The sequence below is a fragment of the Mesoplodon densirostris genome, chromosome 16, assembly GCF_025265405.1.
Source record: "Mesoplodon densirostris isolate mMesDen1 chromosome 16, mMesDen1 primary haplotype, whole genome shotgun sequence".
In the NCBI taxonomy this organism is placed as follows: domain Eukaryota; kingdom Metazoa; phylum Chordata; class Mammalia; order Artiodactyla; family Ziphiidae; genus Mesoplodon; species Mesoplodon densirostris.
The window spans coordinates 26,737,797-26,762,143 of NC_082676.1; the positions used below are offsets into that span (position 1 = coordinate 26,737,797).

General features: G+C 59.2%; 1 protein-coding gene across 2 annotated transcripts in view; it reads left to right on the forward strand.

Annotated features, from left to right (window-relative positions):
- NOL4L (nucleolar protein 4 like) overlaps nt 1–23,660 on the forward strand; it is a 130,786-nt gene extending 107,126 nt beyond the window's left edge. For both annotated transcript variants that reach the window (XM_060120280.1, XM_060120281.1), the window contains 6 exons: nt 10,477–10,745; nt 13,096–13,281; nt 13,361–13,552; nt 13,756–13,878; nt 14,319–14,520; nt 19,131–23,660. In XM_060120280.1, the coding sequence (XP_059976263.1) occupies nt 10,477–10,745; nt 13,096–13,281; nt 13,361–13,552; nt 13,756–13,878; nt 14,319–14,520; nt 19,131–19,357 (1,199 nt within the window). In that variant the 3' untranslated portion in view covers nt 19,358–23,660. The remainder of the gene's footprint in view (nt 1–10,476; nt 10,746–13,095; nt 13,282–13,360; nt 13,553–13,755; nt 13,879–14,318; nt 14,521–19,130) is intronic.
- Nucleotides 23,661–24,347: the final 687 nt, after the last annotated feature.

Sequence of the window (24,347 nt, forward strand, 5' to 3'; positions counted from 1 at the left end):
AGCCACGGTGAGCCAGCCCAGGCTAGATTCTGCCTCTGCTGCCTGTCTGCTGTGTGGCCTGGGGCCAGTCCCTCCCCGTCACTGGATGGCGGGGTGAGGACTGGACGGTGTGTGGACAGGGAAGGCTGGGTGAACGGAGATGGGATCGTTTCCTCTCAGGTGGCCAGGCAGCTGCAGGAGGCTCTGCTGAAGAGCCGGAGGCTGGGGTCCGTGGCCAACTGGCACTCACAGGCTGAGGGGGCTGTAGGTGGGTCAGGAGTCCGCCTCACTTTACCCCATCCACCCGACCCTTCACTGCCCCACGTGGTCCAGTCCTGTCTCCTCATCCATCCAGGTCTTCCTTGATCCCTTCTGCCCACTGCGCCCTGTGGGGTTCTGACCACGGCTTTCTTTACAAGCTCGCGGCTTGGGCACCCACAGCTTGCTCTAGCATCTCCTGAGTTCCTGTCCCACTCACCGCCCACACGTGCCAGCGCCTGTTGGGGGACCTTACGTCTCCCAGGATCCTGCTCTCCGATCTGCAAACCCCAGACCCGTCCCAGGCTCCCTCACTGATGGGCAGCCCCACGGGCAGCTGCAAGTTAGCTCTTCTGTCCAAGGAGAAGGCGCCAGGGCAGCAGCTTAGCTCCTGTGTGCTGGCCACTGTGCCGGGCACTGAGGATGCCACGGGAGTGTTCCTGGACGGGGGTGGAAGCTGCCTGTGCAGGGGAAGAGGCAAGAGGCTGTACTGCGCGTGGGGTTGGGGCCGGCCCAGGCAGGCTCGGAGACACCGCCCGCGTTACCCCTGAGCCTCGGCCACTTCTCGTGTTCTGTGCGCATGGCACCCACCCTCCCACGGGCCCACCCCTGTGGTTGGAGCAGCTGTCTCCCCCCCCAGGGCCCCAAGGCTTCACAGCCTGCTGCAGCCTGCTCACTGTGGACCCAGCCCTCGTTGTTGGGCATCCTCCCTGGTCACTGTCACATGGTGGGGGGAACTGTGGCCCCTTCACGGTGGCCTCCCTGGGATGGCTTCCTGCAGTGGGCTTTTTTTTTTTTTTTTTTTTTTGGCTGTGTTGGGTCTTCGTTTCTGTGCGAGGGCTTTCTCTAGTTGCGGCAAGCGGGGGCCACTCTTCATCGCGGTGCGCGGGCCTCTCACTATCGCGGCCTCTCTTGTTGCGGAGCGCAGGCTTCAGACGCGCAGGCTCAGGGAATTGTGGCTCACGGGCCTAGTTGCTCCGCGGCAGGTGGGATCTTCCCAAACCAGGGCTCGAACTCGTGTCCCCTGCGTTGGCAGGCAGATTCTCAACCACTGCGCCACCAGGGAAGCCCCCTGCAGTGGGCTTTTAAACTGAGCCTCCTCTCCCCGACGCCTGATCTTGGTCCTGACTCCACCTTTCTCAGGTGAGACTGGAAGCTGTCTGGGCCTCACTTTCTGGCTACAGGTCACATACTCCCTCCTTCTAGAGCAGTAGCTATTTGCTCCTATTCAAGGCTCCAAACATCCACACCGGATGGAGAGAGGCAGTGACGACGGCGGCCTCCTGCCGCCGCCCCCCAACCCCAGAACTAGGGCCCAAGCCCTTCCGGGGGTTGGCCGTGAGCCACCCTACCAGGCCCGGGTCACAGGAAAGTGTCCATCATCAGCTGGGCTGCAGGCGGCACAGACAATGCTGGGCTGTCCTGGCCTCCTGCCGCTGCGGGGTAAGGGAGGCTGGGAGACAGCACCGAGAGATCCCTTCATCCCCGGAGCAGGCCAGGCCTGCACAGCCCTGGCCTTGTGCAGGCTGCCAGGGTCTTAGGCCCTCCCAGGTCCCCAGACGCCTGGTGGGGGCATAGGGCAGGACACGCTCCAGGGCCCTAGAGGTAAAGTTCACCTGCTGAGAAAGGGAGAGGGAGATCCCCCCGACACCTGGAAGATTCGCCTAGGCCTACTGAGCCATCGGGGTGTCAGAGCCCTGCTCCCCCCGGCCCCCTCCCCAGCCTAGGACACGTGGAAACCCAAATGCCTCTTGCCCCTCTGTGGAGGCAGGCCTGCTCTGCTGGAGAGGAGGCCGGGGGAGGGGTGTGTCGGAGAGGCATCGCCACCCGATCCTGTCCACAGGCGACGGTCCCAGGAACCAGGAAGTGACCGGGGCCACTCTGGCGTGATCACTCTGACCTAAGGGCTGGGATGCACCGAACCCAGACAGGCTTCCTGGCTGGCTGGCAGAAGGCCTGCCAGGCCCTCAGAAGCCACACACAAGCACACAGGCTCTGGGGCTAGGGCCCTGCCCCATGAATCATTCACACATGGTTGCCCGAAGTGGCTCTCTTTGCTCTCAGAACACATCATTTGTTTTGGGGTTGGGGTGAGGGGGTGCAGGGGACATCTCAGCTAGAGATTTGCACACTGAATTAGCATTGAGGGCTCACTGCCTGTGTTTGGCCTTGAGGGTGGGGCCAGGGAGACTGTCGGGCCTGGGAAGACGTAGACCCAGGCTGTCCATATTGGGAGTGTTTTCCCCCGGGGCACATTGGGCCAGGATATGTTGGGGAGGGCCGGCAGAAAGTGGGACAGTGGCAGGGGTGGGGGCTGTCCCATAGTACAGATGGGCAAGTCGAGGCCAAGAGAAGAAAGAGCATGAGGGGTGGGTGCTTCGGGGAATCAGGCAGCACTGGGGCTCATCTGTGCTCTTCCATTCACACTGTGTGACAGCCGATGACTTCCCTCTGGGATCCTCTGGTTCCTTCCTGATGTCTGTTCCGGGGGGTGGTTGTGCAAATCAGGCACGATGAGTCTGCCCGGCGCCTGCCACATACTTGGTGTCCACCCCCACCGAAGGTGGCGCCTGCCCCCAGTGCCCCGCCGCCAGCCCTGCTCAGGCCACCTGCCCCAAGACCCCAACTCTCATCTGCAACTTGGACACCTCTCTAGGGGCTGAGACCCCAGGGTCCCTGCACTGAGTGAAATGATTTCAGTTTTAGGGGGAAATCACAAAAATATGGGTCTGTGCTAACATGGGAGCCACAGACCGCTATCGAAAAGGGCTCGTGCAAATTGAGGTGTACCGTGTAAAATACACACTGAGTTTCAAAGACTTTGTATGAAAAAAGGATGTAAGATATCTCAGATTTAACGCGGAATTAATTATTAGTTGAAATGATAATATTTTGGATACATTGGGTTAAATAAAGTAGTTTATTAAAATTCATTCCACTTGTTTTTTGTTTTTTACATTTTTTAGTGTGGCTACTAGAGAGCTGACAATTCCGTAGGTGGCTTGCATTACGTTTCTGTTGGACAGCGCCGCTCTGAGGGCCTCAGGTGTTGATACCAGCTTCAGGAATGAGTCATAAAAGGGCAGGAAGGTGGATGCTGCGGAATAGAGGTGCTGGGGGTGTTGGGGGCAGGAGTGGAGCCGGGATGGGGAGCAGGGGCTGGGCCAGGCCTTTGCAGCCACAGGGATGGAGCGGGGTAGCGCTCAGGAGGGGCAGTTAGGCAGGCAGCGGGGTCCGAAGGCAGACTGTGGGGCAGATGCTCGGCGTGGCCCCACCGCCCAGGATGGTGGGGTCCCAGTGACACCGCCTCACCCAACTCCTCGGTGTCCCCCGTTTGACCTCAGGGCCCTCTTGTGGGAGGAAGAGCAGGGTAAGCCTGCCAGGAGCCGGATGCTCCTGGGAACTATGCATCATGTCAACACATCCTGGCCACTGGCCATTGTCAGAGCGGAGGCTAGCCCTGGCGAGGCGCGCACCCCAAATTCAGAGCAGAGTCAGGGCCCCCGGACTGCAGCCCGAAGCCACGTGGCAGGGGGGAGGCGGGGCTGGCTCTTCCACATCCTGGGGGCCGCCGGTCCACGGCAGGGCTGCGGCTCCAGCGCTCGCCCCTCTCCGCCTCCTCCGGGCCCATGTCCTGTGTGTGTGAATTGTTGACGCCCCCTCCTCTCCCCTGCCTGGAAGCCCGCCGAGGAGGGGGCGCTTCCTGCAGCAGCCCAACCGCACCTCTGGCCACAGCGGGCAGCCTGCAGCGGGCACTCTGGGCTGGTGGGGCCGTATGCCTGGCCCGTGGTCCCAGGGCCGGCGGACCTTCGCGCTCTTGCCCAGCCCTCGGGAGCCTGCGAGGGTCGCCCCTGGGAGAGGGCGCCACCGGCTGTGGCCCCAGAGCCTGGTGTGGCGATTGGCGGCTCGCACAGAGCCGGGCTTGTGCGGACTGTGGGGCGCTGGCGCCCACATAAGGGCATTGTTTGCAGAGGTAAAAGGGGTTTTTGTCTCCTTCTGGAGACTGGACAGAAGGAGGAACAATTTCCCCCATTCATCACTAATTCCCCCATTTGAATAGCAGCGCATTGCCCCACGTTGCATAGATGGGCACGCAGTCCTCCCCTGCCCATAGGCATTCGGGCACAGGTGGTGGGCTCTGTGTCCTGCCCAGACCGGGGAGCTGCCTTTCGCCGGAGCCAGGGAGGCCTGGCTTTGTGGAAATGCTCGGGAGGGGTGCATTCCCGCCGCTTCCACGTGGCCCCGCACTGCACTTGTCCCTGTCACTGCAGTCACAGGCTGGGGGCAGTCCTGTCCTGCTGGCATTGTTCGGGGCTCCGGCTGGCCGGCCGTGGGTGGGGTGCCCACCCTGGAGGGGCCTCCTGGCATGGCTGCACAGATAAGGACCAGGTGGAGACAAGAGGGTCACTTCCAGCTCCATGTCCCGTGCCTGGAGGCCTGCACCCCCGGAAGGCCCGACTCCTGCACTCCGTGTACTGGGCCCTTGGTGCCCATGGGGCCAGCTGGGTTCTTTCACAGGGTCATAAAGTGTCAGAGCCCAAGAGGGCGTCAGCGGCAACTCCCTAGACTGCAGATAAGAGGAGCCAGGGAGGCCGGCTGTGCCCAAGGTCGGGAGACAGCGAGGCCCCGCACCTGCTCCCCCGGCCCCGCTCCTCGGACATGGGTTTGCGTGCGTGACTCCCTTAAATCACATTTTTTTGGAGAGGGTTGGAAGGAGGAGAGAACTAGGAATGGATCGGAACCCGGCTTGCCCCAGCCTGGGATGCGGATGTTTCTCCCGCTTCCTTCTTTCCCCACACAGTGACAGGCAGGTCTCTGGGCCAGGGCTGTGCCGGGCGCTGGGGGAGGGCGGGCCCTGCAGCCAGCCTCTCCTGGGGTTGGGGTGGCCCACAGTGAGGAGAGGGCCAGTGGAGGCTCCGTTCCCTCGGGCCCTCCCGGGGGCAGGACCGTGGATTACTCAGAGGCCAAACTAGGCACACGTGATGCAACCTGCCTTCAGCCAGCTTTAGCAGTTAAGGAAATCATTGGCTCCTATAACCAGAAAGTCTAGGGCCTTCTTTGGCTTTGGGCACGGATGGATTTAGGGGGGATTTGTCTGTGCCAGTTTGTCAGCCCTGCCTTCGGGGTGAGGGCCTCCCTGCTGAGTGGGCTCAGCAGCCCCTGTGGTGAGGGGAGGGTACTTCTCCCCAGTCGTTTCTGCAAAAGCCCCTGGACTGACTTTCATGGGTCGAGCTTGATCACATGCCCATCACGATCGCTGTGATGGGCTGTGCTGACTGGCCGGGCCTGGGGCACCCGCTCACCCTGGAAGACTCGGGGTGCCCTCACCAGAGGAAGGGGTGTGGTTTCTGGAGAGGCAGGAACGATCTGGGGCAGCTTACGGGGGCGCTGGGCACAGACCATAGACATAATATGTAAGAAGATGATAAACACTCTGAAACAAATGGGTAAAGGGGTCAGCGTGTCAGAGTGGGGGCAGGGAGGTCTCACTGAGAAGGTGACCTTTCAGCAAAGCCCTGGAGGGAAGGGAACTCGGAGTGTCCCGAGAAGAGGGAACAAGGGCAGAGGCCAGGGCACACAGCTGGATGGGGTGACAGCGGGGTGGGGGGCTGCCAGCAGGGCCCAGCAGCCCTGGGGAGAGTTTGGCTTCAGCTCGGAGGTTTGAACTCAGTCTGTGGACTGCGGCCAGGTCATCACCACTGCCTCGGGGGCCTCCGGACAGATACAGCCGCTGCCTCGGGGCCTCCGGACAGATGCAGCCACTTTTCTTGGCCTCAGCAGCCCTCTGCCCTGCTTTGGTCAGGGGGCTTCAGCCCTTGCCCCAGGGCTTTCTCAGCACTGTCCTTGGAGGCTTCTCCCAGAGAGCCTGCCCTGCCTCCCTCCCTCCCGCCCAGCACCCACCCTAGTGCCACCCTCCCTGGGGTGAGATCCGCAGCGGGTGGTCCAGAACTGGGGCCTCGATGGGTCTTGCAGTCAGAGAGGGCTTCCCAGAGGAGAAGGGGTTGCAGGGGGAGGGGGGGGACAGGAGGGGCGAGAAACTCCAAGGCTCTCTCCAGAGCCCGGTGTCCTCTAGAACCTTATGTTTGCTTTCTTGCTCCCTAGAGCATGAGCCCCAGGACAGTGACCACCCCCATCTTTTCACCTCAGTGCCCCACACAGGCCTGACACCCAGTAAGTGTTTGAGAAAGGAAGGGACGAGGGCAGGAACAGCATCTTCCCGGCCCTGTCCCTCTCCCACCTCCCCTTACCGTGCCCACCTCAGATTTGGCACCAAGCTGGGCTCCGAGGGGCCCCTGGAAGCCCACAGTCCAGTCTGGAAAAGCCATGCTCGGGAAGCAAGTGCATTATGAAGTGAGAAGGCCTGGGCGGGGGCAGGGGATCGGGTATTTTTTTAAGCACCTATTCTTTGTGCCAGGTATTGTCTACACCTTATAAATCCTATTTTACTGACATGGCACCCATTTTGAAAGGAGGTGAAGGGGTGTCTTCCAGGATACACAACCCCTCTGCATTCTGCCTAAAGCCCATGATCTCCCTCGTCGGCAGGAAGTGGACCCCGGGTTGCAGGCAGCCCATGAGCAGGTTAAGGGCGGCATGTTGGGGAGTGGGGGGAGGCACTTGTCACTCACCTATGCCCCAGAGGAGGGCTCTGTGTGTGTCGCTGGGTTTCCCTGACCCCAGGTGCAGAGTGGAGGTGGGAGAGGCTTGGCCCCTGGATACATGTGGTGGCAGCAAATGGCGCTTGTAAACTGGAGCCCACGGGCCTACTCAAGGAGTTTTGTTTTGTTTTGTTTGGGGGGAATTTTTTGTGGTGAAAAATTTTGTAAAACATAAAATTTGCCATTTAACCATTTTTAAGTGTACAGTGCGGCAGCGTTAAGTACATTGGCACTGTTGTGCAACCAGCACACATTATTTCCAAAACAGAGTTTTCATTACTCTAAGCAGAAACTCTGTAACCATTAAGCAATAACTCCCCATTGCACCCTCCCCCAGTCCCTGGTGTCCCCTCATATGCTTTCAGTGTCTATGAATATGACTATTCTAGATATTGCACGTAAGTGTCCTCATTCAATATCCGTCCTGTTGCTTCTGACTTATTTCACTTAGCGTAATGTTTCCACAGTTCATCCGTGTTATAGCATGTATCAGAGTTTCATTACTTTTTATGGCTGAATAGTATTTCATTGCATAGATAGACCACGTTTTGTTTGTCCGTTTGTCCAGTAAGGTTTTTCAAAATGTGAACAAGGTAAATCAGTCACCAGTATTAAAAAATCTGGATATTTACATAATGGTGCATATTTCCAGTTTCTTCTAAAAACTTGGAATGCATAGCTACACGAGGTCCGGGCTCCTGGCCTCATGGGTCTCATCTGCCCAGCCACTTCCCCTATCAGACTGAGGTGGCATCTGCCTACTCGGAGGGGCCGTGCCACCGTTGGAGCCAGCGCTTGAGGTGCACAGCCCTGGGGTGAGGATGTTGGCAGCTCAAGAGTCTGGGCCAGCACCCTGGGCTCCTGAGCTGGAGGGCCCTGGGAACACACACACCCACACCCACACCCACCCACACACACATGCGTGTGTCCTCACAGCACCCAAGCCTCCTTCATGCTCATGCCTGGAGATGCACAGGGCAAGAGGGTCCATCCTCCCTGGAGGGAATCTGGCCGGGAGGCAGGCGGTCGGGGCGCCACCTCTGGGCCCGTTCCTGGTGTGATGCTGCAGGAGGCCGTCGGCCTGACGCCCATGCCAAGCGTAGTGACAGTTGGCTCCCTCTGTGCTTGGTGTGGTGCCCATTGACTCTCCTAGCAACCCCTCCTTCCAGAGGAGGAAGACAAGGCCCTCTGAGGTCAAGCAAGTGGCCTTTTGGGGGTGGTGCCAGGATGTGAAGTCACACCTGCAAGGTGAGCTAAAATGGGCACCGGCCAGAGCTCAGAGGAGCTCAGACAGTTGGCCAGGATGGGTGTCAATCCTTGCCCTCCAGCTCCTTGACCCTGGCAGAGACTTCTGAATCCCGGGTGCTGGGGCTTCTCTGGCAGCGGGCCCAGCCCTGGTGGGGAGGTAGGCAGCTCTCAGGATGGACCCTGAGCCGCTGAAGGAGGCATGAAGTATCCCTCGGAAGGATGGGCACCAGGCTGGGCTCGGGCTCTGAGTACCTCCTTCCTAGGGACAGCGGAGGAAGGAGGCCTGCTCTGAGAAGGTAGCGTTGAGCCAGGTCTTGAAGGTGGACTGACATTTACTGAGCTGGAAGCAACACGGCAGGCAGGCAGCAGAGCCCAAGCAGAGGCCTGGAGGTGTGAGGCTTCAGAAGTGGCCCAGGATAGTGGGACCTGGGCTGGGGGAGGCTGCAGAGATCATGGGACCAAGAAAACACCCGGCACTCTTGTGGACTCTTCTTGGGCAGGCTGTGGGGAGCAGGAAGGTTAGGGAACAGGGGAGTGATCATTAGACTGGTGCTGGGAAAGGGTGGGGTGACTGAGGGGAGCTGGGGTGCTGAAGGGGGAGGTCGGCCAAGGAGGCTGGGTGGGGTGGGGGTGGGGTGGATGTGGTTTGGCAAGTTGGTGGCCCGTTCACTCTCTGTGTGTTTCAGTAATGTGCATCTGTCCCCCCAGGAGGGCTGGCATCTTGGCTGTAGTCACTACTTTGTTTCTCAGCCTGGGACAGAGTCAGCACGCAGTAGGTGCTCAGTAAATACTACTCATTCCACAGATATCTAGGTTGGTCGCTGGAGACACTGCCAGAAGAAAACCAGACCCGTCTGTGATTGAGGAGGAGGGGATGGGCGGTGAGGTTCCAGAGGTAGCAGGGCGGCGAGCCTGGGGACCGTGGGGTGTAGCTGAGCGAGGCGGGGGGATCTTTGGGGTGGCCTTGAGTAGAGCCTGGAGCTCTCCTGCAGGAGGATGGAGAGAGCAGTGACTGCCCAGAGGAAGAGGGGGAGAAGGAGGGGCATCCTGGCCCAGGGGACCTGCGGCAGCCGAGGGGGAGGGGTGCCATGGCGCGGAGGCCTTTCCCATCCCCCTCTGCCCTGGGCCCTGGCTGCTTGATGGGCAGCCCGGCCCCGCCCCTGGGCAGCCGGCAGGCCAGTGATTGGTTGGCGAGCTAGAGCCGCTTGGTCACCATGGGGACGCTCCGGAGGTGAGGTGCGCGTGCCCAGTGCCCAGCACCAGGAACTAAATCTTCATAATCTGCCGGCTGGGAGGGTGGGGGTGGGGTCGTGCGCGACCCTGGCCTGGGGGAGGGGGTGGCCTGGGAGGCGGTCAGGGCTCACAGTGGCCGCCCCTCCCCCACTCACTCTGGTTCCAGGTGCAGAGCCGTTTGGGCACCTGGGCGCCACCAGGAACCACGCGGTATTCACCTGACAGTGACCCCGGGAGCTTGAGCGTAGCTTGGGCCTCTGCCTTCTCAGCTGATCAGGCAGGGGGCTGGGGCAGGGTGTGGAAAAAAGGGGCCTGGAATTTATCTGAAGTGTCCAGCCCCCTAGTTAAAAGCTTGTCCTCCTAGATTCCCCAGCAATGCCGCGCTGTCTGCAGCAGGGGGCGCCCTCCACAGAGCTTTGTTGGGCTGTCACTTCAGGAAAGCAGGGATGGCCCATGAGGTGCCAGGGGTGCACCCGCAGCCCTGGCTCTGGATGTTCAGTGCCATGTGGCCGTGTACCAAGGGCAGATCTCTGTCTGCACAGGCTGCCAGGATTGGCCTGGGCCTCCTTGCTGGAGGGAGTGACTAACGGGCAGGGGTGTCACAGTGGAGCCATCCTTCCTCAGGCAGAGGTTGGAGAAGTTCGAGGGTCTGCTGTGGGGAAGGGGTCCTGTGGGGAGAGGGTGTAAAGGGGCAAGGCAGTGGTGAGCTGGAGGAAGAGGGGGGCACTGGCTAGGCCCCATGCAGCCCCTGGCGTGTCCGAGGACCTCTGGACCTGCGGCAGGCAGGTCAGACTTGAGGCTGCAGCCCCTCACTCCCAGGCCCTCCAAGCTGGATATGGCTTTTGTGGGGTGGAGGGCAGGAGGCACGCTCCATGGCTGCTCCACCCCTGATGGCCCCAGTTTCTGGCAGAGGGACCCTGCCCCCAACTCAGGCTGGGGCAAGGCTAGCCTCTTGGCGCCCCCAGCGGGGACGGCAGCGCTCACCTCCTGCCCAGGGATGCTCGTGAGAATAGCACAGGGCCACGTACCTGGGGGGAGGGGGGTCTTAGGGGCCAGGGGGCGCTGAGGTGGAGCCTCACACCCAGGCCTCTCGTTTCAGACGACTCCTCCTCCGAGAGCGGCAGCGGCAATGGCTCCTCCACCCTGAACCCGTCCACGTCAAGCAGCACACAGGGAGACCCCGCCTTCCCCGAGATGAATGGCAACGGCACCGTGGCCCCCGTGGACTTCACTGCCACCGCCGAGGATCAGCCCATCAACCTGTGCGAGAAGCTCCCGCAGGGCTCAGCGCTCGGCACGCCCTCCTACCCCTCCGACGCCGATGGACTGCGGAGCCGCGTCAAGTACGGGGTGAAGACCACCCCCGAGGTGTGTGGGGCTGCGGGACTGCCGGCCCGCCAGAGCCGAGCCCGTACACGGCAGGGTTGTGCGGGGCTGACGTGAAATCACACATACTTGTGACACCAAGTCAGGGCGGTAGCCCGGCTGCTCTGCCATCGTTGCCCTGGGGCGGCTCGGGAATGGGAGACGGCTCAGTTGACCTCGAGCAAGGCCCTCACTTCTCAGCCTGCCTCCCCATCTGTGGAGTGGGGTTGTTGGCCTCTGCCTTGGTGGACGTGGTGGGTGATGTGTGGCCTGGCCCTCTCTGCCTCCAAAACAGAGTCTGCTGTGAGGAACAGCAGCAAGTGGGCTACATTCAGCACAGAGGCCCAAGGCCTCATGTTTTCTGGCTACTCTGCATGCCCGTCCCCATTCTACAGATGGTGCAGAAAAAAGGTGAGGCCTTTGTTTGTGGCCCCAGGGATGTGGATGTGTGAAACTCAATAGACCAGGCTAATGCCGGGCGGACAGGTGCCCCACCATTTGGCGCTCCCCTCCCACTCCCCTGTTGCTTCCGAAAACCATCTCCGGGCCACTGAGGTCTCCTGCAGCAGTGCAGTGTGGCACCGGGGGCGGGAGCTCTCCCGGGGGGGGGTCTTCTTCTGCCCGGGCTAGGGGGGCCAGAGGTGCCTTCTCAGAGCCCTACACTCCTGGGCTGCAGCCACGGGCCCCTGCACAGGTTCCTTCCCCTACCAGGGCCTGTTTTCTCTTCTGCAGAGGGTGTGGGGTGGGTGCCAGTGCTGGCTTCCAATGACGTGTCTCGTGGGAAGGTTCTGTACAAATGAACGGGTGTCCAGTCATCACTGTGTGTCTGAGCCCAGGCTGCGGGGCAGGTACTGGCCAGAGCACTGTCTTCCCTTCTTTGACTGGGTCCCAGGGGCAGGCACAGCTGCTGCCTCGGCAGGCAGAGAGCCAGAGGGGTGGAGTTTGCCGCCGCGGCCTCAGGCCACATGTGTGGACCATGGAAGTGAGATGGGAGCATGAGCGCCACCGAGAGCTCTTCTGTCTCCTCTGACGCTGGCAGAGGATTGGCCAAAGAGCACCTGGGAATGTGACTTGCCCAAGGCACCTTTGACCCTCCGTTGCGAGTCTGACACAGCCCAGTGGGAGGCCAGAGGACCTGGGTGTCCTTTCTCCTTCAGAGTCTATGTGTGGGTCAAGAGATGGGCACAAGGCCAGGGACCCTGGGAGGGCCGACCTCAGTGGATGTGGTCACGTGGAGGCTGGTGGTGGCAGCTACCATGGGACAGGGCACCAATCAGTGTCTGTCTTTATGCATTTGTCAGCAAGAGCTGTATGCCGTCGGGGCCACTATGTGGCCACGTTGCAGGGTGTGATCTGCGGCTGTTTGTTTCCTGGGCCTGACTGCCTACTAGATGCCCACCTCCTTGAGGGCAGGGACCGTGTCTCCAGGACACTGCTAGTCAGGGTACCACGGAGTGAAGTCAGGACTCGCCAAAGCCGCAAACTTTCTAAAAGGCAAATGTCAGTGGTCCTCGGGGAGCCTCCCCAGAGCACGTGTGGCAGTGGGCAGGAGACCGGATGGGAACTGAGCAGTAAAGGATGAAGAAGATGGAAAAAGCGGAGAGGAGAGTGGGGAAGTGCATTCCCAGGAGAGCTGGGGAAGGGTCTTGTTCCAGGAGGGGCTCAGGGGGTGGGTCCCTTCTCTGCAGGACAAGGGGCTGTGCCTGGTTCCCAGTGGGCTGTGCCTGGTTCCCTCTCCTCTTTCTACACACGCTCTGCATCGGGGCTCACGGTGACTTCCAGGGGTGGCGGCAGACAGGAGAAGCCCAGCCCGGGAGCTGCGAGGATGCCCTTTTGCCTGATGGGTCTGTCTCTTTGGCTGGTTCTCTCCCAGCCCATCTGTTCCTCATCCCCGACAGACAGCACACTCACTGCTTTTGTGACAGCTCGGTTGTCAGCTCAGGGTTGCAGCCCCTTGGGGAGCAGGGAGGAAAACCCCGAAGCCAGAACAGATCTTGGCACAAGCAGGAGAGGCTGGCTGGTGGCGGGAAGGAGCCCTTTCTGTGTTTGCCTTTCCCTCGTGCGATGAGGCACGTCCTGACGTGGCCACTGCTGCCGAGTAAACCACTATCCCCTCCACTGAACTCCTCCAGGGCGCCAGGCCTCTGCATGTGTGGTTGTGGGCAGTCCTTCCTACAGCCACCCAGGGAGGGGTGGCAGCATCGCTGTCCCCATGTCACAGGGGAAAGGAGCAGAAGGAAAGTGACTTGCTCAGGGCCTTGCAGCGTGGCTCACGTGGCAGCTGGGAGTGCTTGCCGCGCCTGCCCGCACTCTCACCGCGGCCTGACCCTCTGCCACCCCCGCCCTCTCTCAGTCCCCCCCCTACAGCTCGGGGAGCTACGACTCCATCAAAACCGAGGTCAGTGGCTGCCCTGAGGACCTGACGGTGGGTCGGGCCCCCACAGCAGATGACGATGACGATGACCACGACGACCATGAGGACAATGACAAGATGAATGACTCTGAGGGCATGGACCCTGAGCGCCTCAAGGCCTTCAACGTGAGTGCCCGCCCGGGATGGCTGGCTGGGGCGGGGGCTCAGGCGGGCCAGCCCTTCCCACAGCCTGTGTCTCCTGTAGATGTTCGTGCGTCTCTTTGTGGACGAGAACCTGGACCGCATGGTGCCCATCTCCAAGCAGCCCAAGGAGAAGATCCAGGCCATCATTGAGTCCTGCAGCCGGCAGTTCCCTGAGTTCCAGGAGCGGGCCCGCAAGCGCATCCGCACGTACCTCAAGTCCTGCCGGCGCATGAAGAAGAACGGCATGGAGATGGTGAGCCCCAGGCCCACCAGTCCCAGGCTCCCCGCACCCTCCCGGCCGCCCGGGCTCTTTTCCTACAGCCCTTCCAATACCCCTGGAAGCAGGCATTGTGGCCCCTGGTTCACAGAGGAGCCCAAAGCCCAGTGCTGCCCTGCCCACCTCTAGGGCAGGGTCTCTGCGCCCTAACACTGGCTCCATCCCCATTCTGCTTGCAGACCAGACCCACACCTCCCCACCTGACCTCGGCCATGGCAGAAAACATCCTGGCAGCTGCCTGTGAGAGCGAGACGAGAAAAGCAGCCAAAAGGATGCGCCTGGAGATCTACCAGTCCTCTCAGGTGCCTGCTCGCTGCCAGCCACTGGGAGGGTGTCCTCAGCCATCCCGCAGATACTACCATGGCCCCTGGGTGCAGAGGGAGCAGGGAGGGCATCCTCAGGTGGGAGATGGAGATGCTGGGGGGAGGGGGGCGGGTGGGGGGAAGTCAGAGGAGCCCAGACACAAAGGCCTTGCGGACCTAGGAAGGGAGTCTGGACTTCATCCCGAGCCCTGAGAGTGTCTTCAGCCGGGCAGGAACAGATGAAATCTGCCCTGAAGATAGATGAGCAGATAGGGGGCTGGGGGAGGCCCTGGGCAAGGCAGCCAGGGGGAGAGGCAGAGTCCTGCAAGGTCCCGCGCCGGGTCCCGGCAAATCTGGGGCCACCACCCACCCCCGTCCAGGGACCGTGGTCAGGGCTTGCTGCCCCTGTGGTTCCCCAGCGCCTCCCTCCCGCTCCACAGGACGAGCCCATAGCCCTGGACAAGCAGCAGTCCCGGGACTCCGCAGCCATCCCCCACTCCACCTACTCACTGCCAGCCTCCTCCTACTCCCAGGACCCTGTGTACGTCAACGGTGGCCTGAACTACAGTTACCGTGGTTACGGGGCCTTGGGCAGCAACCTGCAGCCCCCTGCCTCTCTCCAAACAGGAAATCACAGTAATGGTGAGTGCGGGACACCAGGCTCTGCGGCTCCCTGACCAGCCGCCTTGGGAAGGGGGCGGGGCAGGTGGGGAAGCAGCAGAGGCGCCGGAAAAGTGACTCCTTCTTGGCACAGGGACCCTCCCTGTCTCATAATCTTAGCCAGTCCTTAGCTTGGAGGGCAAGGTTAACAGGAACAGCATTCCACTCCTTTCTTGCCTCCTCGGAGGCTTGCTGGGCCTCTCCCTGGTCCCCTGCCGCTGCCCCACCCCCCCTCCATGGGCCACTGTGCGCAGAGTCCCAGCCAAGGCCCCGCCCTTCACCTGAGTTGAGCCCCTCCACACCCTCGTCTCACCCAAAATGACCAAGTCTCAGTGAGACGGTCGCTGGCCCAGGTCTTGCAGAGTTGATGGCAGAGCCAGGATTTGGTCCCAGGCAGGTCACCTCCCTCTCCAGGCCACCGCTTAGGACCTCACCTGTGAGATGAAGGTTCTTCTTTTTAAAAGCATTTCTTAGTTTTTAAAAAAAATTTGTTTATTTTATTTATTTTTGGCTGCATTGGGTCTTCGTTGCTGTGCTCAGGCTTTCTCTAGTTGCGGCGAGTGGGGGCTACTCTTCGTTGCTGTGCGGTGTGCGGGCTTCTCATTGCAGTGGCTTCTCTTGTTGCGGAGCACGGGCTCTAGGCGCGCGGGCTTCAGTAGTTGTGGCACACGGGCTCAGTAGTTGTGGCTCACGGCTCTAGAGCGCAGGCTCAGTAGTTGTGGCGCACGGACTTAGTTGCTCTGTGGCATGTGGGATCTTCCCGGACCAGGGCTCGAACCCGTGTCCCCTGCATTGGCAGGCGGATTCTTAACCACTGCGCCACCAGGGAAGCCCCGAGATGAAGGTTCTTTCACCTGGGAGCAGGGCCCCAGCCCTTTCTGCTGCACTGTGGGGCCCCATCTAGGTCACCTGGGGCAGTAGTTAGCCGTCTGTCCCCCCACTCTAACCCCAGGAGCTGGTGATTCCCTAGGTGCCCCCGTAACTCTGCCCAGGTGACTCTGATGCAGACGGAACACAGGCCAATATTGGAGAAACAGTCCCCAAAAGATAGAAACCTCCCCATGGAGCTAGGTGCTGCCCTGAGCGCGGACCTCAGGCCCTTTCACGCTGAGGCCTGGGTGGCAGGTGCGGCAGGGGAAGAGCGGGTTCCCCCGGTGGAGGGCAGCCTGGCAGCCTCCGGGAGCTGGCGGGGTCAGGTAGGGGTGATCCCAGGGCCTCTTGAGCCAGGCATCTAGATTTAGTTCTGTGTGCAGCGGGAGCCACAGATAGGCTTTAACCAAAGGAGGCTGTGAATTGTGCTGTCTGCCCTGGTGGTGAGATTTTAATGGGGAGGACAGGAGGCAGAAGCAGTGTGCTTTGGGGGTCGTTCAGAGGCGAGAGGAAAGGCTGGGGGTGACAGCAAGTGGCTGCTTGACGAGTAGGTTAGAGGAAGGTGCCGCCCGCAAGCCCAGGGAATTCTGGTTCTAGGTCTTGGCTGAACGTGCCCGAGAATTCCTCTCAGGCCCTTGTCCTTGGCCGCGGGAGACCCCTTACTGTTCCTGGGCAGCGATGGGGGCGGCTGGTCCCTACCCATGGCAGAAAGCCCAGACACCCTCGCTCACCTTGCCCCCCGCCCCACCGGGAAGTACGTGCGGGTCCCTGGAAGATTCCTGCCTGGGCTTAACTTCTCATCCTTTCCTAATGCCTCTTAACCTAAAATAAGAGGCTGCCTGGCCCTAATCCCTGAGGCTGAGGCCAGAGTGGCCAGCTGCAGCAGGGGTGAAATGGCTGTCCCAGGCGGGCTGCTTTCCTTCCAGGAAGGAGCACTATCTGACAGCCCTGCTGAGTGGGGACCCTGGTAGAGTGTGTCTGGAGACAGGTGCGGGGCGGGAAGTTAGAGCCCCCCCTGGTGCGCGTGGGAAGAGTCCTTCCCAGGGGACAGGCGATGGCGATAGGCCCCCACCTGGCGCCACACGGCAGGGCCTGTCTCGGGCCGCAGCTGCCGGGGCTGCTCCGGCCTCTCTTGAGGGCCAGGCCTGCCGCCCTCCGGCCCTGTTCACACTTGCCAGAGAGGCTTCAAGAAAGGCCACTAGCTCTGCCCCTGTACCTCAGTCTCCCTGGTTCCTTAGAAGTGGGTGGTGAGGTCACGGAGGCCGAGATCTGCTCGCTGACCTCCTGCCTGGGGCAGTGGCATCCTGTGAGCACTGGGTTTGGGTCCAGCAGTTGGAAGAACACCACAGGCAGTCCCAGTCCCACTGCCCTCCCAGCAGCAGCCCTTAAACGAGGGTTCAGTCCATTTGGCACCTTGGTTGGGCAGTCGTGTTGGTGGCTCAGAGCTCCTCACTTAGATCATGGGTGGATCTGGAAAGCCAGGTCAGCCCAGATAGACTCAGGCTCTGCCTGTCTTACCTGGACTGCTGGGCAACTCGCACCCGCTCCGGCCCCTCTAGCAACCACCTGGCCACCTGAGTGTCTGCCTGTAACCAGAGCCCAGAAGGCCTGCTCTGAGCATAGGAGTGAAGAGGACAAGGCTTGGGGGTGGAGGGAGGAAAGAGAGGAAGCCCAGGGACAGCTCACACCCATGTGGCAGGCGGCTCCGGCCTTCCTCTGCCATCCCTAGCCAGTGTCTGGAGGGGACGAAACCCTGCAGCAGCCGGGAGCCAGCGCAGGCACCCCTGCCTGCTCCCAGACTATCCCAGCAGCCACCCATGTGGGAGTCAGCCACCTGCTTGGCTGCTGTTCCCAGCAGTTCCCAGCCCCAGCCCAGTCCTTCCTCCTGTGTTTCATTTTAACGGACTTCCCTCGACCCTCAATTCCAAGGATGTTCCTTAGCAGGCCAGTTCCCAGGACGTCCTGCGTCACGTCCCTGTTCTCTGATTAGAGAAGAAATAACCCCATGTGACAGACTGTCCCGTCTTAGATTCCAACTTCCTTCCCCATCTGGGGGCCGCACCAGCTTCCTTTTAGCAGTAGTCGTGTTTCCATAATTTCTCCCAAGATGTTACTTCTGGTCTATATGTCTCCAGTGACAAGGGCTTGTCCATCTCTGTAGCAGCATAAAAACTATAGGGAGTTCCCTGGTGGCCTAGTGGTTAGGATTCGGGGCTCTCACTGCCGTGGCCCGGGTTCAGCGCCTGGTCAGGGAACTGAGATCCTGCAAGACTCATGGTGCGGCCAAAAAAAAAAAAAAAAAAGAAAAAGAAAGCAAGTTGCTGCCACTGTAGGTGCAATAATGATTCAAACTGGCTGTCAGAGCCAGTGGGGTAGTGGGGAGCTGGCTGGTAATTGAGAACTGCCTCACACACCCATGTACAATGATCTCTGCTTATGGGGGTTGGGGGCTGGGCAGGGCACAGGGAGACGGACCTCGCTGGGTCACAGAAGGCCTCCCAAGCAAGCTTCTGCTCCCACACTGCCAGATCCTCTCCTTTGGCGGTTTTCTTGCTGAACACCTCGAAAGAATGCTCAAATTCCAGGAGCTTCTGTGTCTCCTGGAAGCCCTTTCCCAGTGGGCCTCCCGTAGGCTGAGCATCCCGAGCCGCACCGAGGGGTTCACCGGCGTGGCTCAGCCCCAGAACAGTCTCCTCGTGCTGTAGCTGAGGGCCAGGGGCCCAGGGAAGTTAGGAATCGCCCATGGCGGGGCCGAGCAGGCCGCCAGTCCGGGCTTGCTGACTCCAGAGCCACGGCGCACCCCCCAGAGCCATTTGGGAAAGGTGGAGAGGAGACCAGGCCTGGTGGCCCCAGCACACACCCCCAGTGTGTTTCGGTAAGACTGCAGGCACCCTCTTTGTTGCCACCGTTCAAGGGCAAAGGGGAGGTGATTTCTCTAGAGGGCCCCTCTGGGTCCTGTCTGACCTTCCGACCTTCACCCACCCACCCCATGCTGTCCCGTCTCAGCAACGTTAATCTTCCATCTCGCTTGGGCACAAGAGAACTTCTCAGAGGCAAGGGGCTTCGAGGTGCTGCAGCCCATCAGGAGGAGGCTCAGCCCCCAGCGCCTCCCTCCACCTGCCCCTCCAGCCGCTCCCGGCAGGGCGCGCTCCGTCTGGCCGCTCCAGCCCCGGCTTCTTTCCCAGGCCCAAGCAGGGCAGCCCAGGGCAGCCAGCCTCTTTCTTGCTCTTCCCCGGCGGCGACGGCGGTTGAGAAACCCCTTCCTTGTCTCATGAGGCGCACACATGGGTGCTTCTTCTCCTGGCCTTCTGGGGCTCCACTTTGGACTCTGTCCGGGGCTTTCCACACCCTGTCCCCCTCGGGGGCGTCGGACCCCCACCTACTGGCAGTGTCTTAGCCACCCGCTCCCCCGCCAGCTCGAGGCGGCCTCCTCACCCGGAGACCAGAGCCCAGAGTGCGGAGGCCTGCCTGACAGTCCTCAGAGAGCAGCCGAGGTGCGATGAGCGCCAGGGAGCTGGGGTCAGAGTGCTGCCCAGCCTGAGGCCAAAGCCTCCCCCCGACCCCATCGCAGGATCACCCTCGGGCTTAACAGAAAAGCCCACGTCTTGTCTGCAGGCCCCCTTCTAAGCATTAGGGGTACAACCGTGGAGACAGACGAGGGCCTCGGGCCCCCACGATAGGGGAAAGGGTGCCCCTCCTCACCCTGGCTCCCCTCCTCGCAGGGCCCACGGACCTCAGCATGAAAGGCGGGGCCTCCACCACCTCCACCACGCCCACGCCCACGCCCACGCCCTCCAGCAACAGCACCAGCCGGACCATGCCCACCGCCCAGCTCAGCCCCACCGAGATCAGTGCCGTGCGGCAGCTCATCGCCGGCTACCGGGAGTCCGCCGCCTTCCTGCTGCGCTCGGCAGATGAACTGGAAAACCTCATTTTACAGCAGAACTGACCCAGCAGCACGTCGAGTGCACTACCCTAGGGAAGGAGGCTCTCCCAGCCCCGGACCGGCTTCCCGCCTCACCAGTTGGTACCTTTTGTTTTTTGGAAAGAGGTGGATGCAAAAGAGCTGTTTCTAGCCACACTCCAAGCGCCTGAGACTCTGGGCCCAAGGACGCTTTTTTTTGGAATCTCACCACACGGGTGCTCTGACCTGCTTGGAAGAGGCCAACGGGGCAGCTTTGGAAGGGCTGGGGCTCCCCCTGACAAGGCGCTGGGGCCGCAGCTCTATTTAGAATCATCTTCGTGGACCCTGATGTTAGAATCCCACCCCCAGATAATTACCTTTCAAGTCTTAGGTGAGCAGAATTGCATATTTATTGAGAAAAACAAAGTGGACCCTTTCTTCCTCTCCCCTTAGTAATTTATTTTTCTGAAAATGGATTCTTTTGTGTTTGTACAGATTGCCAGTCTGTGTCTGTCTGATCAGAAGGATGTATCCCTGTGACCTAACATTCCATATCACTACACTGGCGCGGGCTGGGGGCCGGCAGGGCTGGGGGCAGCGGGGGCACCGGGCTGGCTGTCCCTCTGAGCGCCCAGCCCCGCCAAGCAGGAGGACCTCACCCACACCCACTGCAGAGCAAAGACAAACAAAAGCGGCTCCCCCTCCCCCATCCCACAGACGCCCCAGTCACACGGTCACCCGTATTCTACCTCACACTCCAGCGTGGGCTTTTCCAGGATGTGCCCTGAGCCTGTTCTGAACGGCTGTCTCCCACCTCCCCCACCCAGTGTGTCTGCCTGGGAGGTAAGTCCAGAGGGGAGGCCAGGAGCTGGATGGAGCCCAGGGAGGAGCCCCTGGCCCCAGCGCTTGACAGGACAGAGTGCTGGGGCACAGGCAGCCGGTCAGCTGGGCCCTTGCCCCCACCCTGCCCCCAGGGAGCCAGGTCTGAACACTTCTCCGCACAGGCCCTGGCCCCTCGGACACCGGCCGGGAAGGGCCCCCGACCCCACCCCCCTCATTGCTGCAGGGTGCGCCCCTGGCTGTCAGGAAAGGCAGCTGCGAGCTCCTGGGTGGACCGGGTGGACCGCAGCTCCTGTCCCCTGCCCCCGTGGCTGGAGTAAAGGGACCATCAGCAGAAGTGGAGAAGCCACCTGGGTTCTCCCAGGACCGGCCCTTCTGCAGGGGCCAGTCCTGGAAGAAACCCATAATCCCTGGAGTGTGAAAAAGGGCAAAAAGAAAAGGCTGGCCTGGTTTCCTTCCTCCCCGATAGGCACTTCCTCTTGCTCAGTGCAATACCTACCAGTGCTGCTAAAACCAGGGATTTGCCCAGACCTCACAAGGCCCACAGGGCCTCTCCATGCAACACTCCGTAGCCATGACAGCAGCCCTCTGCTGCCTGCCCCTGCCCGGAGCTGGCAGAAGCCCTCTGTTGCCTTTCCGCCCTCAGAGCAAAGAGGTCCTGGGGAGCCAGGGCCGAGGGGACCCTAGGGTCGAGAGCCGCTCGACCCCAAAGCAGGCACCCCCTTCCCAAACCAGCTTTTCTGCAGCCAACTGCCTCCCGGCACTGTGGCAGACCACCCTCAGGAGGGGTGGTGAGGGGGCTCCAGCGTGGATGCCTCCCCCTCCTCGGATCCGCGACTGAGCTACGGGCCCCGGATCCAGAAAGTCGGAAGGGCAGGGGGTCCTGCTTGCTTCCAGCCCCGAGAGGTTGAGGGTAGTCTTTGCTCTCCCAAGTGGCCTCCAGCACCCCCCACGCAGCCACACCACCTCTGCCTTCCATCTGACCAGTCCCCAGGCTCCAGCCAGGGCCGGGACGCCGAGACCCGCCGTCAGCACAGCACAAGCTCCAGTGCCCGAGGCCGCTCCCACCCCCCAGCGTCCACACGTCCCGCCCCCATCTGCTCAGTACTGCTCGCGGATGTTTGAATTTGTGTAAATATTTATTTTTGTGTGTGAACAATACTACAAAAAGTAATCAGTAGATCTTTTGCAAAATGTTACCCCAGGCAATTTGTGAAAATCTTAATGTTGAAAACTGGCACAGACAATCGCCGCCTTAGAATTCTTGACATCAACTGCTTCACATGTCATTTCTCCTCCCAGAGGCAGTACCCAAGCCAGGCACAAACGGTTAGCTTTTCTGAACACACAGGAGTGAGAAAGACTGGGGAAGGGGCTTCCGCCACTACCCGCACAAGGGATTAGATCTGAAGCTCAGTATAAGCTACAGTGTGAAGTCGTGTTTTTCTGAGTCAAGCTTGTCCTAACTGACCACCTTCAGCGGCCTTAGCACCGCGATAAGAGTGTAGGTTCAGTGTGCTTCAAAGAGAAAGGAAGCAAATGATGATAGCGGTCAAGGTCCACTGGGGCTCCCAGAGCCCCTCCAGGACAGTGGATCCCGTCACGTTGACCCCACCTCTTGGGTGGGCTCCTTCCTAGTGAAGCTGCACGTGAAGCCCTCGTGACGGCAGAATCAGGAGCAAGTTACTGTGTGGAAACAGGATTCCATTAGCTAGTCCAGTCAGGGAACTTGTTCAGTTTTGCTTTTGTTTTAAAAGATGCAGCGTCAACCCCATCCCTCTCCTCCTGACTTGGAGAAGCACCAAAGAGCTGGCTCTGCTGAAGCCAGCTCGCTGCTGTCCCCCACCTCACCCCAGGGACTGCCTTCTCCTAAAGGGAGCGTCTGAAGCCCTGCCCCACAGCCAGTTCTTACGGAGGGCCTCAGGGCACAAATAGATCATTCGGGATCCTACGTTTAAGAGGTAATGCAAGAATAGAATATACCAGTTCCAGAGTCTTTGCAGGGGGCTAACTAATCCCACAAGGTTGGAATCAGAGGAGAAATGGGGATTTGGTCTTAGTGGTGGGTTATCTGGTAGACCAGTGAGAGTACAACCCATCTAAAACTCATTTTACCGTCACCACTCAGTTTATACCCAAGGACAGTGTTGAGGGGGAGGGGGACCGGCAGGGGGTTGGAAAGTTTTAGAAGATATCAAACAAACAGGTGGAACCCAGCCATCCCTATTCCCAAGGGCCACTTATGACTCCAGGGGTGGTTATAGGATTAATTACCAGTTCATTTTCAAAATGCTGCTTTGAACTCAGAGGGTTGATACTTTTAATTTGTAATTTTTTGTAAAACTTTTTACAAGATAGTAAAGTATTTCACCGGAATACCAGTTTCAATCCGTCCATGGTCTGATTTTTATATAATTTAGTGGTGCTTTAGAAACTTTGTTTTTGTTGTTTATGAGCTAAACAGCTCAGTCCTTTTTCGCCTGTATCTACCTAAGACCAATGTGAACCTTTGTATTTTTGCTCCTAATTTTGGACTCAGTGAAAGTGTACTGTTTACATGTACAGATGCCCCGGTCCCTGTGTGTCCTGCAAGACTCGCTCCTGAGGAGGAAGGTGCACCTCAAAGCTCATCTGCTTAGCAAAGCCACAAAACAAAAACCTCTCACTTTTTACCTATGTTTCCACCTAAAGACAAAAACAAAAAACCTACACCACACAGAACTCAGATTTGCTGAAAAATACTTTTCTAAGCTCAGAAAAATCTCCATGCGGCAGATGGCCCATATGCCTGTGTCATATGGTCCATTTAGGAGCAGGGCTCAGAAGACTTCCTACCGGCTGCAGGTGGGACACTGCGTGGACTCATGAAAAGTGAAAGTAGGACTTGGCTGCAGAGCCGGGGGGTGGATATAGCTCTTCTCCTGACAGCCTGGGAATGGGAAAGTCACGTTGACTCATGGGAGCTTCAGGGTCAAGCCACCCAAGATTTAGGGACAACCCAAGAGGTTTCCAATCCCCTGGCATAATTTAGACACGTTGGGGAAGAGCGCAAGTTCCCTACCTGAGATGAGTTTTAAGACTTTCCAATGCAGATGGTATAAGCATTTCTTCAGGGTCCCCTGGAGGCAGCTCATTCATGAGGCATCACCTCTGGGGAGGGGCAGGGGGCTCCAGACAGTAAGCATATGGCACTTAAGACAAACAGCAGATGGCACCAACTTTTAAAGATGACTCTTTGTTACTTAATCAATGGCTTCACCTCTAAATTATATTTTTACAGATATGCACCTATGCAACTTAACGTGGCTCTTCTAAGCAGGTGAGGACTTCCTCCTCAATGCTCTATAAAAATTATTTGTGTTCTATATAGTGAGTTTTTCCAGTAAATGTGGCTTAATCTTTTAATTCTTAGAATGTGTCTTCTCTATGTGATGCAACTAAATTCTGTTTTGTTTGTGGAATGACTAGCACAGGCCAACTCCCTCTCCCCTCACTTAACAAAAGACCAATGAGCTGTTAATCGAGCTGTTATCTCCATGGTATTACTTGCTAAATGCACTGATTTCATAAGTATGTGGAATCCTTTTTCTTTTGAATCTGTATATCATATATAAGACTGAATCTACTTAATAAACACTGAATAACAAACTGAATGCTTTATTTCCACTGTGTCCTCTCAACAGCAGCACTGCCAGCCAGTTCTGTTCCCTCCAACTCTAGTTTGGCACTGAAACACCATTCTACCAGTAGATTCCACCTTTAAAAAAAAAAAATTTATTTATATACTTACTTATTATTTTTGGCTGCGTTGGGTCTTTGTTGCTGCCCACGGGCTTTCTCTGGTTGCGGCGAGCGGAGGATACTCTTCGTCGTGTTGCGTGGGCTTCTCACTGTGGTGGCTTCTTGTTGCGGAGCACAGGCTCTAGGCACGTGGGCTTCAGAAGTTGTGGCTCACGGGCTCTAGAGCGCAGGCTCAGTAGTCGTGGCGCATGGGCTTAGTTGCTCTGTGGCATGTGGGATCTTCCCGGACCAGGGATCGAACCTCGTGTCCCCTGCATTGGCAGGCAGATTCTTAACCACTGCGCCACCAGGGAAGTCCCAGATTCCACCTTTTCCTAGCCAATAAGCTAGCACACAGAAGGTCCTTCGTAGATTTTCTTGAACAAATGAACTTGTCACTTTTTTTGGCACCTCA